The sequence below is a fragment of the Prionailurus bengalensis genome, chromosome X, assembly GCF_016509475.1.
Source record: "Prionailurus bengalensis isolate Pbe53 chromosome X, Fcat_Pben_1.1_paternal_pri, whole genome shotgun sequence".
NCBI classification, from domain to species: Eukaryota; Metazoa; Chordata; class Mammalia; order Carnivora; family Felidae; genus Prionailurus; species Prionailurus bengalensis.
In genome coordinates, this window is record NC_057361.1 from 28,554,486 (window position 1) to 28,571,632 (window position 17,147).

The following is a 17,147-nucleotide window of genomic DNA, read 5'->3' on the forward strand; positions in this document are numbered from 1 at the left end:
AAAAATACAATTGAAATAGCCATTTGGGTCTCCGTGCATGCCTCACTTCTTCTGCTGGCTTTGTCACGACCAACATATGCTCTTGTGCAACTTAAAGTGTCTTCTGCAACCTGGGGTCCCTCCATGAACCATTTGTACCAATGTATCAATTGATACAACCAGGTGTGTCTATACAATCGACAGTCCATTAGAAATTTCTGTAACAATTTTACAGGTCCTACGTATGTCTTTTGAGTTTAATGATAAAATGGCGTGGGTTTGGGGTGTCTTTTCATTTCATTTTTATAATGCTTCAGTTTTACTATAATATGCATACAATGGAAAAGAGGGGGGAAAAAACTTTACTTTCCTCAAGGTAAGTTTATGAAGTTCTGAGCAAGAGAAGTAAACCAGTTTGGTGAGGGGCCCTGTGTTGCCTCGCTGGTTCTATTTGATACCATCCCTATATGGAAAAGGCCCAGAATTGGGAATCTTGGATTCATTTGAGGTTCTTATGGTCTGTTTTCTGTTGTCATCCACTATGCTGTCTTCAATCTCTTCCCATATTGCTGTGAAACAGGATTGAGCCTGTTCAGAGTGTTTAGAATAGAAAGATATGGGGGTCAATTGGGTCAATATGGGAATCAATTCATTTGCTGAGGTGGAAAGGTACACCTCTGGTCTCCATACTGACTCTAAGCAGGACCAAAGTACAATTCAAATTAAGTCAACCCTACTAAATGAAGTAGTGATACTTGCTACAATAATAAAGATGAACCTCAAAGATTATGTTTAGTGAATGAAACCAAATATAAAAGAACACTTATTATATGATTCCACTAGTATGAAATTTCCAAAAAGGCAGACATATAGGAACAGAAAGTAGATAAATGGTTGCCCAGGGCTGGGGATTGGAGTGGGGAATGACTATAAAAAGACATAAGATTTGCTTTTAGGTTGGTAGAAGTGGGCTAAAATTAGATTGTTTTAGATTGTTTTGATAGTTGTACAACTCTGTAAATATCCCCAAATCTTGGATGGATTGGGCGGGGGCTGTTCCTTTCTCAAAATAATTTGAGAAGCACTAGGCAGGAGAACTAAACCAGTTTGGTACACTTTGAATTTTATACATAGAATGAGTAAATCTATGATATATAAATGACATATCAAAAAAGTTGTTTTTTGAAAAATTAATCACTGCTAGTAAAAACAGCAGACATCTCAATTTTCCTCCAGATTCTTAAATTGTGAGCAGAAAACGCCAAGCAATCAAAATTATTTATGATACACCTGTAGTGAAAAGAGTGTACTCTACTGAGTGCTTTACAGATATTCTCTCATTTAGTCCTGTAAGAAATACACATGTTAATTATTATTTTTTCCATTTTAACAGTGAGGGAATTATGGCCCAGAAAAGATGGCATTATACCCAATGCCACTATAAGATGGTAAGTGAAGAGGTTGAAATTTAAGTTCATGTTGCTCTGACCGAAAAAATATATACTCTTTTCACTAAACCAAATGAGTTTTGATCTGTTTTGCAGAGGTCCAATAAATATAGGCATCAGAAAATATAGGCATTCAGAAAAAATAATCAATTTCAAAATCAGATTATAAACTCATATATATGTATGTATAACATAAATACAGATAATCATATCCAACTAATCTTTTATTGGAATTAATTTACATTGAGAAATAAAAGATTTCCAAAGTCTCATTCATTTGGTAGTGGTTAATAGTTTTTATAAAACTATGTAGATTCGCTCACAGGTTAGTTATAGAAGACACATATTAGTGAAAAATATTTTTATTAACCTATTGATGAAACTTCTCTTTTTTGTGTCATCTCTACACAATGAAATAAAATTTAGAAAAATATTCCTGCGAGTGTTCTAGAACCTGTTTTATAATCTGCTGATCCTTCACATCTCAAATGACATTAACTGTGCCCATTTAAAAGGCAGTGCTTTGGAGATGGGCTTTGTTCTGTTAGAGGTATACATGTTTGTTTTGCAGGACACGGGCAAACATGAAAGGAAGATCAGCAACATTTTACCCAAAAAGGAAACAGTCATCAAGATTCTTACCTGCCAGTGGAGGATTATATTCCAAATCAAACCAAGAGTCAGTTTGTGATTTCCATCTACTATGTCAGTGCTTCCAATATTCACTAAATCAACCTGTTAAAGATAAAGGGAAAACGTTTGAAGGAAAGAGACAAAATGTCTATTTCGAAAGAAAACAAAACTCGAAGGTAATTGCATTTAGCTATTTTCAGAGCCTAAACAGTATTACAGCTTTTAAAAAATAATCCAAAAATGAAACAAAATGCATTTGTAAATGGACTTTCTGTAACAAACAAGTGCCCCCGAACACATTTACAAAGAGATAGGAAATGAATGTACTTTTAGTATATAAATAGATTACTGCAGATTAAAGAGGCCAATCAGAGTATCTCCAAATAAAATGTATAACAATGATAACTCATAAAGGATGACTAAAATTAAGATTTGCTTCCTAATAGAAAATTGAAACTCAATAAATAGAAACTCCATCTGTCCTTCAATCTTGCTTAGAGGAAGGCTATTATAATTAGGGGTGGCTGCATTAGACTAAAATGCTGTTGCTTTAGAAACAGATATTAAAACTCCAATAAATAATGGAGCTATGGTAAACTCAATTTTCTCAATCCTGTACTGGGAATCAAAATCTGGCAAGGTTTTATTCTATTGTATTGATTTATTGAGAGAGAGAGAGAGAGAGAGAGAGAGAGAGAGAGAGAAAGCATGAGCAGGAGAGGGGCAAAGGGAGAGAGAATCTTAAGCAGGCTCCATGCCAAGTTCCAGCGCAGAGCCCGATGGAGGGCCTGGATCTCATGACCAACCGTGAGATCATGACCTGAGCTGAAGTCAAGTCAGACACTTAACCAACTGAGCCACCCAGGTGCCCCAGGTTTTATTTTTCTTAAGGCAAATCCTATTTCCTATCCTTTATGCTCCTGATATTTTTACGTGGAGTCAGGTTAAATGTAAGCATCAGGCAAATGGGTGGATGAAAAGATGTTCAACATTATTAGCCATTAGGAAAATGCAAATTATAACCACAATGAGCTAGCACTATACATTTATCATAATAGCTGACATTTTAAAATAGTGACAACAGCATGGACATAGTGGATCACTCATGCAGTGCTGGGGAAAATGTAAATAGTACAGGTACTCTGCAAAACATTTTGGCACTTTCTTGCAAAACTCATCATGTGCTTAAGCATACAATCCAGCAACTGGGATCCAGGGCATTTATCCCAAAACAATGAAAACTTACATTTCTGCAAAACCCTATGTGTAAGTATTCACACCAGCTTTATTTATAACAGTCAAAAACAGCGATCTGAGAGAAGAGCCCAGATGCCCTTCAAGAATGACTGGTTACTTAAGCCGTGGTGCATCTACACCATGCAATCCCACTCTGTGATGAAAAGGAACAAACTGTGGATACAAGCAGCAACTTGATTGAATCTCATGGGAATTACCCCAAGTGAAAAAACAAAGCCAATCTCAAAGGGTAAGTAACATTAACAGTTTTGAATAGACGAAGTTATAGAAATGGAGAACAGGGTAGCAAATGCCAGAGGTTAGAGATCAGAGTGAAGGGGGTGAGTGGGGCAGGTGGATGTGGTTATAAAAGGGCTGCCCTTCAGTATAATTGTCAAATCACTCCCAATTATGCCTCATATAAATATACTTTCAGGTCCAATGGATAATCAAATACGCACATTTATTTTTGTACCCCAACTATATAAATACTATTAGTGTGTTGGCTTAAAACAAATAAAGTATACAGAAAAGAATGTAGAATCATTTGAACAAGGATGCAAGATCAAGATACAAGTCCATAGTTTAATTTCAAACATATTTAATAGTAGAGGATATTACTGAACTAGACAATAGACTAGATATGAGGATTTGGTACCATATGGACCTTACAGAGAAGTTATCCTGAAGTTGTATATAAATGGACATTTCCGTAAGGCTCAGTTGAGGAGTGGATAAATGGAAACTCTCAAAGCTGGTTGACATGAAAGACTTTGACTTTATTTGGTATAGGAAAGTCAAGATGATACTGCCATTATGAGATGTTACATGTCTACTTATTTCTGCAGTGCAGATGCTTTTGGTTGCACATTTGAATTTCAGGAGTATCCCATGCAAATCATCCCTAATTCAGTATGCTATAATTGAGTATTTCAAATTCCTGGGCGTTTGCATAAATTTGTCCTACACATGCAGATAATAATTTGCTGTAACACTTTTGTTTTAATTATACAAAGTAAAATACAATAAGTTTTTAGAACTCATTAGGGAAGAAAAACATAGAGATCCCAAGGGAGATTAATAACTCAAGAACAAGAAAGCACTGTCATCTACATTTCATTTGGAGATTCCTTATGTGGTAGTAAGGGAAGGAGCTCCTCCATATGGAAAAGCTACTATAAATTTATCAGTTGAATCACTGATGCGTTCATTCAACAAATACATTTTGGCTCTATGTCAGGCACTGATGTACTTAGAGCACAAAAGAGATAGTTGTGCTTGTAGTGAAAGGGATAATCAGACTGTACATTGTAGAAAATTCAGTTATTTAAATGGAGAAGATGTGATTTTTTTTTTTTAGGAAATAGTCCTATACTGGGGGAATCACTGCTAGTAGTTATGTTTGGACTTGCCATAGGGAACATCCTGGGGAGACTTAGAGCAAGCAGTAGGCTTGCCTCTATCTACTTTCATAAGCCTTCTCACTATATCAGCAGGGAGACTGTTCCTCTATTTCTTTCTCCTCATAAAATCCCTCCTCAGATCCAATTTCTGTTATGTCCAGGCACTGTGCTCAGCTGTGAATAAAGAAGAGTAAAACAGAGCCCCTAATGTCAAAAAGCTTAGAAGCTAATAGCAGGCCGCATAAGAAAAACTAATTAAAATTAAGTAGGATCTAGAAATTCCACTGCTGGAGATAGACCCAAAAGAACTGAAAGCAGGGACTTGAACAGATTTGCCACTTTATATAATGTTGCGACGGACATCTTGTGTATACATCCTCAGATAACTGATGCTTTTATTGTTATAGTAGCTATTCCAAGGAATAGATCTGCTGTATCAAAAAGGTATACCTAGTTTTAATTTTGGTAGGTTTTTCTTTATGAAAAGGATTTAGCATTTAATATTCTAACCAGCAATGTATGAATAGGCTCTTCTCTTAACAGCAATAGATGTTTCTGCTTTTTCATTTCACCTGATAAGTAAAAATATATTGCACTGTTAATTTATTTCGATGATTCCTACTGCATTTGGAGAATCTTTTTGTATAACTGATCATTGCAATTGCATCTGTAAATTGTCTGTTAATATGGCTTGTTCCTTTTTCTGTAGGGTACTTTTGTTTTCATTCTTAATATTTAGAGCTCTTTGCAGTCAATACCTAACATTTATGGAGTACTTATCACTTATAAACAGTTTTATGTAGTTCAACAATCTAATTTTTGTATTCATATTTATAAATGAGATTGTCTTATACATGTTATTTAATTTTATGCTTATTGACTGTTGCTGCTAAGGTTATTCTGACATCACGAAAGTAATTGCAGGGTTTTATCTTATATGCTTTGGAATACCTTAAAATATAGGAATTACTATTCTTTAAGGATTAGGTTAAATTCATATGTGAAGAATCCTGGTATGTATTTCCATGGTAGATCTCTAATAACTTACCAATGTTTTCTGAAGTAATTAGTCTAGTTTAATTTTCTGCTATTCTTATGTCAATTTTAGTAATTTGCATTATTCTAGGAAATCATGCATGTCCTGGATTTTTCAAAATCAATTTCACAGAATTGCTTATAGTATTCTCTCAGTTTCTTATTTATCTGCAGTTACACATCCTTTTTCATTACTAATCTTGTCTATTTTTCATTCTCTTCTCATTTTCTTTTGTTAGGATTAGAAGAGGTTTGCCTCTTTTGTTGATCTATTCAAAGAGCTGGCTTTTGAAAACAATTCAACCTCTATTTTTCAGTTTTCTATTTTGAATTTACTTTTCATTATTGTTTTTCTTTTTATAATCTCTTAAGATACTTATTTCTTTTTTTTAAGTTTATTCATTTATTCTTCAGAGACAGAGACAGAAAGAGAGGGAGTGGGCGCAAAGAGAGAGGGAGAGAGAGACAGAATCCAAAGCAGGCTCCACACTGTCAGGGCAGAGCCCCATGAGGGGCTCAACCTCAAGAACTGTGAGATCATGACCTGAGCTGAAACCAAGAGTCAGTTGCTTAATAGACTGAACCACCGAGGCGCCCCTATTTCTATCTTTAAAAAATCTTAAGCCTATAGGGTTCTCTCGGAATACAGCTTTCACTCTACCCACATCATAATCATAATATAAGTATGACGTAGTTATTCGTTTATATACCTTTTATCTAGAGAAGAACAAAGTGTCAAAGGTACACGAAGCTTTCACAAGGTCAGATTTAAAACCAGGTCTGGATATGAGAGATAAGTCCTTAATTAAATCTTGAGACTTCTTCATGAAGTTTTTTAATAGGTTCTAAATTAATAAATATTACACACCACCATGTAGACAAGTGATATTTGTTTTGGTTAAGTTTTGTCTCTTGCTGTACAACTCTTTTTCAGATTACCAAGGACTGTAAGAAATAACCGTAATTAATAGTCACTAAGACACTAGAAGAAGGAGGGGTATTTTGTCATGCCTGAAGGGTACTGTTTACAGTCATAGGTTACTATTCAATGCCTCATATAGACAGTCTAGCCCATTTTGACTCTAAATCGCATATGCTTGGTTTCTTTTTATAATGCCATGTTTCCTACCACGTAGCTATGAATGTTGTTCTCATAAAAATCATTACTACTCTTAGATAATCACATGCATAATGGCCTCTTTTAACTATTTTTCTAATATATGCTCTGGAGGTATATCTTTCAAGGATTCTCAATCCAATTTCTAAATAACTATGGAAAGGAAAAACAAAATCCAAAATATGTCAAAATCTGTGTTAAATGATAATTGTATGTCTGTCTAACAAAAAATATTTCTGTGACAAGTATGTTAATATATGGAGCCAGTGTGTGTGTGTGTGTGTGTGTGTGTGTGTGTGTGTGTGTATGTTTACTGTGACAAGCACTAGATAGCAGGAAATTCAATACTGAGGTCACTAAGGATGCCCAAAATTATGTTTTCCTGGTTTTCAGAATGAAAGCATCAGATACCAAATGGATAGGTGTGCAAAAATTAAATAGCATGCATTGAATTTTTGCAGACACAACTTACAAGTTCACCTACATATGAAGATTAGCCTTATGAGTTCCTGCAAACAGGCCTAAGACTTTCCTCATAAAATAACACCAGATACTGGCTCAGAGTTGTGCAGTGTTCTCTGTGAAGATGCTTTATTCAAACGTAATTTTTAAGGACAGAAAATTCTCACCATTTGCCTTTAAATCATGGAACCCTATTATGGCTCTAATAGAATATTTAAATGTGAACTCTTAGGAAAATACCCCGAGTCAGGAGGCACAAGCTAAATAAATAAATAAATAAATAAATAAATAAATAAATAAATAGCACCTAGGAAAACTAATGAGTTAGCTTTTTTGTTTATTTTTACTTTTATTTTTATTTTTATTTTTTTGAGAGAGAGAGACAACACATGGGTGGGGGAGGAACAGAGAGAGAGGGAGAAGCAGAATCTGAAGCAGGCTCCAGTCTCTGAGCTGTCAGCACAGAGCCAGATGCAGGGCTTGAACCCACAAACCATGAGATCATGACCTGAGCTTAAGTGAGACACTTAACCAACTAAGCACCCAGGCGCTCCATTAGCTTTTGAAATAAAGTAGTCTGCTGTTATCATGTGAGGACACAAACTAGAGGGAATTCCCTTTTTGTGCCCACGCTACAACTTAGACTAAAATATTTGATTTTGTACAAAATTATCTATTTAGTAATTCTAAGGTTAATACGTAAGTATTTCAATGAGCACTTTTACTTCCTGGTGCCCCACCTCCTAAATGAAGATGCTGACCACTAGGCTACGAGGAGCAATTCTCTTTCATTGTTCATTTGTTTTATCCTAGGTTTTATTTTATACCGCTTTCCTTCAGGGCACAGATGCAATCTAGCATTGTCAATAAGATTTTCTACAAGCCAAATTTATATATCCCATGGTGGTTATAGTAAAAGGATTTATATATATTATATTGATATATTTAAGATTTAAGAATACTGAAGAAAACCATAAGATTTAAAGCACATCTGAAATATGATGGATTAGTGACAGGAGATTACTGACCTGGCCCAGTTTATATTATTTTTAATTAGCTTTACAGAAAGAAGAATAGCAGAATGAGTTCATCAAACGTGGAATGCTACACAGTGACTTTAGAATGAGGAACATTTGACATAAAAATAATCACAGTAACCAGGTCAAATAATGAAAACGGAAGTTCTCAGGGCAGAGCAGAAGGAAGAAAAAAGATGAATAAAAGCAAGGGAGTGATGAGTCCCATGACAAAATTCTAACAAATTTTCTCATGCTTTTTAAACGTTTGTGGTGGCAGGGAGATGGATAAACTTTTCAGCTCTTCGTTTATAAGTCAATAAAGCATTTGCAGTTTTCACTTGCATGCTGTAGGAAGTTACATCTTATTCAAAATGGGAACCATCATCTTTCCAATAAATGGTATCTCCCACTTCTTGGCTTTTTAGACAACCGCACAGGACATTTCACAGCTCCAGGCATTAAAGAAAACACACCCTGTATCATCCAGCCAAATGAAATTAGGTTAGGGATAGGAGGTTCCTCACGTTGGTTTCAAAGGATGTGGTTCTTTAAGACATTTCAGATTGCAAGATTTACCCTAAGGAGGAATCGTTTTAGTTCCTTGATATGCACGGTACAATCTGAACATTTTCTGAATGAGGGAAGGGGTAGAGGACAAAGGTAAGCCATCATTTTTCACATGAATCTTAGTTTGTGAATTTGACAACAACAAAAAATGTAGCTGCAAATTCAATCTTATAACTTCACACAGAACGATGAGATTTCACAAGGAACCATGAAATGTCATCTTTAAAAGTTTGGGTAGATTACTTTAACCAGAATCCGAAACAGTGACTACCAGAAAAACACCATGCATTGAACTTTACTATATAAAGATCCCTCCTGATTCTTAGAACCCATGAGGCTACTTCTACCTTCTATTTATTTGTTTTTTCCCCTACCTACACATTTCTTTCTAATAAATGGTTTATAACTGAGAATTTCATTCCAACATTCTAGGCAAATAGGATTTGCTTCTAAAATGTGTTAAGCGCTTTGTGTAGAACGTCTGCCATCGTGTAGCCAAGCTGAAGAGACTTCTCTATATTCCACAGAAACTCAAGTATTTATATAATCCTTCTAAAGATAATGCATTTAAGTGATCAAAAATGCAGAAAAAGCAAAGTAGTGTTGCTGCCCTGCAGCATGTGCTTTTTAGTGTGTTTAAAATTTATATAAAATGTGAAGGCTTACAGGCATAAATCACACCTATCTTTTTTTTGGATATAGAGGTGCACATATTGAATCTTTCATAATTAGATGATGAATAGTTCAGTACATAAAACCTACAGGGTGGGCTGCATTGGCTGTTGTGGACGTCATGCTCCACTTGGCAAGTTTTCTTTATTCCCTCCCATATCTCTCTCTTCCAACAAGGATTTTTTAAATTTTATACAAATATAGAAGCTTATACTGGAAAATACCTTTTAAAAGCACGCTTTGACCCAGGATACATCCTAAGACTTAGTTCTGGGTACAGTACTTGCTATGAAGATACTCTCCTGACCTTCTGTGATTAGGGTTTATATATTCAGTCATTCCTTAAATATTTTTGACTATCCACTATATGCCGCATTTTGTATTAAAAATGGAGACAGACTAAAAAATGGACTGTTCTATCAAAATGCCTAAAGACTACTGAAGGAAGTTCAAATTGCTCTATATTTTGGAGGTGTTTATGATTATAATCATTTGTCACAAATTGCTCTATATTTTGGAGGTGTTTATGATTATAATCATTTGTCACAAGGTAGTTCTTTTTAATGGATCTGTGCTTTTACTTGCTTATATACTTCCTCTTTGGCAATAAAGATGTGAAGCAGTTAAGTTTAAAAAACCCCTTAATGTTAAGAAAAATATAAACAATAAAGGGGTGAAGGAAAATTAAAACAAATATATCAAAATAGAGGTTTCAGTGCAGGTAGTTTCATTGAACATAAAATGCAGGACTGAACTTTTTGGCAAAGTAGCTCCTGTATCTCAACTAAGCAAAATTTCTTATATGGAACATTATATACCAGAAGGCATCATTTTAGGAAATGGACTCTATGTTCAGTAATAATGTCACAACACAGGATAAGATAAAAGATGTATATACTTTCAATGTAATATCATTTAACTTGAATTTTTATAAATATTATACATCATATGCATGGCAATACAGAATGCTACTTTAATGAAACCAGAACCCAGTATCACCATAGCTTTCTAATCTTGTTCCACATATACTTATTTCAAGGAAAAAATTGGCAATAGCAACCCCCCAAAATTTTAAGTTATATGACCAACAATTCGATAGAATAAGAAAAATTTTAGGGCACCAAGGTGGCTCAGTTGGTTAAGGGTCTGACTCCTGGTTTCAGCTCAGGTCATGATCTCATGGTTGGTGAATGTGAGCCCCACATGGGGCTCTGCGCTGACAGTGCAGAGCCTGCTTGGGATTCTCTCTCTCTTTCTTTCTCTCTCTCTCTCTCTGCCCCTCTCGTGCTCCTCCCCTCTCTCAGAATAAATAAATAAACATGAAAAAAATGTTTTTAATTATAACACTATCTGTTGGGGTACCTGGGTGGCTTAGTCAGTTGAATGCCTGACTTTGGCTCAGGTCATGATCTCACGGTTCATGGGTTCAAGCCCCGCATTGGGCTCCGCAATGACAGTGTGGAGCCTGCTTGGGATTCTTTCTCCCTCTTTCCCTTCCCCTCCCTGACTTGCACTCTCTTAGTCTCAAAATAAATAAACTTTAAAAAAATAATAGTACAATTTGTAGCCATACTATTATCCTTGAAGATCTCTAAATGTACAAATCATAAGTAAATGGCTACCTCAATTTTAAGTTTAGCATGCAAAAAAAAAAATACTATTTTACTTTGATGCAAGAAATGCACTGGTAGGGGGAAGATAACCAACTCACCTTATAAAATTATTTCATTTTTTATTCATTTTTTAAGTTTATTTATTTACGTTGAGAGAAACAGAGAGAGAGAGAGAGAGAGAGAGAGAGAGTGTGTAAGCAGGGGAAGGGAAGAGACAGAGGGGGACAGAGGATCCAAAGCAGGCTCTGTGCTGACAACAAAGAGCCTGATGTGGGGCTCAAACCCACGAACCATGAGATCATGAACTGAGCTGAAGTCGGACGCTTAACTGACTGAGCCACCCAACTGCCCCTGATATTATTTTAAATGAGAATTAGCTTCATTTGAAAAGTAGTCATTTCCCAATGCATCTGAATATGAATCTAAATATTATATAATATATGCCTGTATATGTTTTTATTCCATAAATGAATATTTTGAAATAAATACAACCATTTCTGTTAGTAGATTTCAGAGATGATGAATTGGAACCTAAGTCATGGAATCATTTGGAAAAAATCCTGGAGTTAGTGAGTAACCGGATTAAAAGGATATACTTCTGGATCCTGAGAATGAATATATATATAAGGTGCAGACATATTATAGCCCTATTGTGTGGACTGAAAATTTAGTGTAAGAACGAACACTTGTCTAACATAAATTAACTTCAAAATGTGGAATTTATATCTGAACAGTGTATTTTATGAGTAATAAATGGAAGCAGTTTATATTCAGTCAAAGATATTATGTTCTGACATACTCCAAAACATATATTATATTGCTATTTAAGTCTCTGAATACTTAAAGAACACATAAAATACTAGCCTTAAAGAACGGTTTAGAACCCTCCTTATCTAAGATCATATGCCAGGAAGAGTGAACACTGTGTCATTTTTCAGATCAGTGACATGTGACAACCATTCAATCTAATTCACTGACAATTTTCAATGATATGATTAAGTGAATATTTGAACATAGCTGACATGTGAATTTTCAACCTAGGCTTTTAAATGCTCACTTTGGATTTGTGCTTTAATAATGTATAAAACTGATCTTATTTGTTTTGTGCTGTTTCACATTGTACGTTTGAAGTTACTTGGTAAAAATTTGCCACTTTGTCATACACAGTGGATGAGAGTGGATACTGAACATCAAGTATGAGATCTACAACTCTGTCAGCTAATATGAAATCATATTAAATCTGTAAAGCCCTGGTATACTATATACTCAGGGTGTATTACAACACTACATTTTTTGTATGAATCTTTAAAATAGTGATGGAATATATTCTATGACTTCAAAGAGGCACTGGGATTCATAAAATAATAACATGGACATCTTGGGATGGAAGAAGAGGAAACAAATTGCAATCAGGCAATTAATGGAAGACTGGTATCATGATCTATCTGGAGGGCAGTTTAAAATACCACAAGCAGTTAAATCTCCCTACCAGATTTTTAATGGCTAAATTCCTTTACCAGGGGTAAAGAATCATTCATTACTCAATTTGACATGAAGAGATAAAAATGTCAAATTTCTGGTAGAGGAAACTCATTGACTGGAGCTTATTTATATCTAAGGGGGAAAAAATCTATCAATAAACAAGTTTAAATGACCCATTAAATGATACTTTTCCTTTGAGAGACAATGGGGTTAAAGACCTGCAGAACAGAATTGAGAATGTCTGGTAAAGACAGTCACTCACAAACAAATATGAAGGGAAATATGTGAGATGTTTCCATGTTACCTGTGATTTGTTTTATCTACCTTCAACAAGTAACAATGAAATGCAAGCTGTGGATATGTTTTATAGCTTGAGCTGGGGTGTAGACAAGCTTAACCACTTGGTACAGTCAGCTTCTATTTCACAGGATTTTGTACTTTCTTTTGTTTGCTTTTTAAAACCACAGCCAACTTTATTACAAATGAGCTTTGCTCTCAGTAAATATTGTAATAAAGGTATCACTGCACTTGGAAGTACTTTATTCTGAATAAGTGGTTTTGAAAATAAATTATTGATAGCAGAAATAACTTTATGCTAAAACAGCCACCACAGAGAATGCAAATCAGAACATAAATGTGGTGTCTGAGTTGTGGACCTAAGCTGTGAGTGGCACTGAGACAGCATAGCAAATTGGATGTCAGGACAGACAAATTAAAGGAAACTGAGGCATGGAATCAAATTGAGTTGCTAGTAGAGAACAATGACATGTTCAGAAACTGATCATTTATGGCAGAGAAATAGGCCAAAGTAGAGAAGATACTAAGAAGGAAGGAGGAAACCGAATGAAGTTGACCTAAGATTTTGAAACTACCACAAAATAGCCTTTCAAAATGGAAGCTTCTAATACCCCCTCAAACAACAGAGAGGGTTAACTTCTTTGAAGTGATTTTAAAAATTAAGCCTGGGGGTGCCTGGGTGGCTCAGTCGGTTAAGTGTCTGACTTCAGCTCAGGTCACGATCTTGCGGTCCGTGAGTTCGAGCCCCGCGTCGGGCTCTGGGCTGATGGCTCAGAGCCTGGAGCCTGCTTCCGATTCTGTGTCTCCCTCTCTCTCTGCCCCTCCCCCATTCATGCTCTGTCTCTCTCTGTCTCAAAAATAAATAAACGTTAAAAAAAAAATTAAAAAAAAAAATTAAGCCTGTGGATAGATTTGTAGAATTGTGAAGTCCCTAATGATTTTCTATTAGCAATTATCCATTTCTTAACGTTTGGATGAACTTCCCACTGGTTCCGTTAGACTCAGAAGTCTCTGTGAAGAGTCCGTTTGTTTAATTTTATGATTTCTTCACCTCTCTTGGTTATTGATTGAAGTACTCTACATTTTCGTGGCACCTGGGTGGCTCAGTCGGTTGAGCATCCGACTTCGACTCAGGTCATGATCTCGCGGTCCATGAGTTCGAGCCCCTGTCAGGCTGTGTGTTGACAGCTCAGAGCCTGGAGCCTGCTTCAGATTCTGTGTTTCCCTCTCTCTCCTCCCCTCCTCCACTCATGCTCTGTCTCTCTCTGTCTCTCAAAAAATAAATAAAAACATTTTAAAAAATCTAAGAAAAAATAAAGTACCCTATATTCTATTAATTCTTATAATTAATTATTTTAAAAGGAATATAATCTAATTGTTTTTATAATCAACATATAATTCTGTGTAGAGTCCATGTTTGGTTTGTATATTCCTTATACTTGTGTTTAATATTTTCTTTCTATATTCAAATTGCATATATTTGCTTTTTCCTCTCATTTTCCCGATTAAATTTATGAGATTAGTCTACTTTATTATTTTATTACAAAGAACTAGCTCTCAAATTATTCTAGTGTTTTTTCTTTCTAACTTATTTCTTCATTTATCTTTATTTTCTACTTTCCTTAGAGCATTTTTTATTTTTTGTAACATTTATGGTTGAAATCTTGAATTAATTTATCTTTGTTCTCAATGAAAATAAAAGCTAAGACACAAATTGAACCTCAGGCTAAAACCTAGTCCATTTCTCCTGGAAAGTTTTTTCCTATACAAATGTGGATATGTACTCTTCATTCCTTATACAAAACATTTTAAATTAATCAAACTGAATTTTTAAAAGTGTTATTAATTTCTAGTATTCTATTATTATGAGTATGCACTTTAAAAGCTCTTCTTTTTATATACTTAATGACATTTTCACTGCATCCTAATACATTATCCATCTTTGTACATATGGCAGGAATATTTTTTTAGTAATATTTTTTTTATAAATTTATCTTCTCCTATGCCTTTGGTAAGTTTGTGCAGCAGAGCAGAAATTAGAAATAACTCTTGGTCTGTTTTAGTTTTCTGGCTCCGATGTTTCCCAGAAGCATCTGAAGGGATGTGATATCAGATGGTTCCCAAAATTAGCCAGAAACCATCTCCACGCCCTATCAGGAAATAGAGATGGTGTGGTTTCAAAAGTGAATGGCTTCCTGGTACATCCAGCAAGGATGGACCCCAGCCAACATTAGGGCTCTCAGTGCAGACATTCTCACGTCCTCGTGTGACCAGAAAACAGAGGTACTTGGAATGCTGGCTATTCTCTGTTTGTTCCCCAATCTCCAGTTCTTCACCCCTGTGGCATAGGAGATGACTCATCTAGTATCAGATGACTTCATCACCTAGGAACTCTCACCTTCTAGCCTTTAGCTGAGCTTAACCAGTGGGTAGCGTGGGCAGGATATTGAAGGATTGGATAGAGAGACCAAGGTATCGATCGTCTCCCAACTCACCCAGCAGGCCACGATTTGAGGGTAACTTCATTTAGATACCTATGGTCACAGTTGCTGGCCGGTGGTCCCTCTCACAATGTCAGAGCTTTCACTGCTTTAAGGTAACAGCTCTCTCCTCCTTGTCTCTTTAGGTTTAGGGATAAAGGCTATTAACTCATGCTAATCCCTGCGTGTTTCACCAGGGATTTGATTCTCCTCACATTTCTGTATATATTTACTTTGTTACAGTCTCTTCAGCTTGGTCTTTGCAGGCTTTCTGTTTCATGCCAGTGATATTAATGAGATACTTGGCTTCATGAGAAGACTCAGGCTTAGGGGGTGACTGTATCAGTGCATACTGCAATGGACTAAAGAGGAAAGGCTTTTCCCCTGCCTATATGAGGCACCACATAGGCCTACTGTTCTCTGGCCATTGCTAGGGATAGGGAAGAGCTTTCCTCATAATGACTGAGAATTTTCGGAATGCCTGCTTGAGAGCTCAGATTTGGAATTAGCTAATTTAAATTAAATGATAAACTATTGCTTTTCCTGAAAATCCAACTTTATGGGGCAGGAGGTTTACACATAATGCACACATATTTCATAGAATCATCTGCGCTTTGGAGTATTAATGGGAAGCAAATTGCTATTAAATCTACAGTTTATTTATGCCATCCATAGTCTCAATTATTTAGTTAGTTAGTTAGTTGCTAAATGTGTTCTAATATGACAATAGTGAATTAAAGGTTCTGAATAAAACTGTATTTCCGACCTTGCCATCCAGTCCCTGTGCCATCTTCTTCCACTGCCTGTATGGAACCAGCTCCCTGAGCTGCCTTGGCAGCAAGGGGTCTGGGCTTCAGAGAGTAGCAGGAGGCGCAGGCGTGCCCCGGCCCCTGCAACTTTCTGCAAGGCTATAGAAGGAGGAGGAACCTGTCTAGAATCCCTGCATGACTAGAAAAGGAGGGAAAATCTCAACATGGAAAAACTCTGCGATGGAATGAAGGAATGCCTGAGAACAAGGAAAGCTGGAATACAAAGAACAGCCATGGGGTGCAGGGAAGCCAGCAGTAGCTTGTATTCTGGAAAACGAAGAAAAGTTAGAAATTGAGGGAAAGACAAATCACAAGGGAAAGGCAGAAAATGAGGAAATAGGAAAGGACAAGGAGAAAGCCAGCAGTGTGGCAAAGCCAAAAGACAGAAAGCCCGAGAGCCAGGGAAAGCCAAAAGAAGAAGAAAAGCCAGCCAGGGAACCAAAGCTGCAGGAAAGTGACCAAGAAGCCCAAAAGAGAAACCAACAAGGGGCTGGCTTGGTGGCTCCAGGATTACGAGGCCATAAACGATATGCATTTGAGGAATGAGGAGATGAGAGAATTCAAAGAGATGGTCAGGGTGCAGGTTGAGGTGAAGAAAACCATGCAGAAATGGGTGGTGGTTATATGGATGCAAAAAAGTTTACAGGATCCCTTCCACCCAAGGGGCCCAAGGGAACTCAGGGGTGGCTGCGGGTCCCCACAAAGGGGCTCTGAAGACTTTCCTTTTGCAAAGTGCCCCTGGCAGGCATTTGCCAGGCCCTGTGCTTTAACCTTACGCTAATACTTTCACTTTAGATGTCCCTCCTGTTATCAGTGGCCTTTTGACCCAACTAGAGAACTCTATCAGTAGGGGGATTTTCACCCATGTGCATTGCAAAGACGTTATAAATCTTGG

At 36.3% G+C, this 17,147-nt stretch overlaps 1 protein-coding gene and 1 pseudogene across 6 annotated transcripts in view; one reads left to right on the plus strand and one right to left on the minus strand.

Moving 5' to 3' along the window:
• DMD (dystrophin) overlaps window positions 1-17,147 on the minus strand; it is a 2,018,590-nt gene that overhangs the window by 1,635,549 nt on the left and 365,894 nt on the right. For all 6 annotated transcript variants that reach the window (XM_043570319.1, XM_043570321.1, XM_043570317.1 and 3 more), the window contains exon 5: window positions 2,070-2,162. In XM_043570319.1, the coding sequence (XP_043426254.1) occupies window positions 2,070-2,162 (93 nt within the window). The remainder of the gene's footprint in view (window positions 1-2,069; window positions 2,163-17,147) is intronic.
• Window positions 16,417-17,127, plus strand: LOC122477382 (annotated as a pseudogene).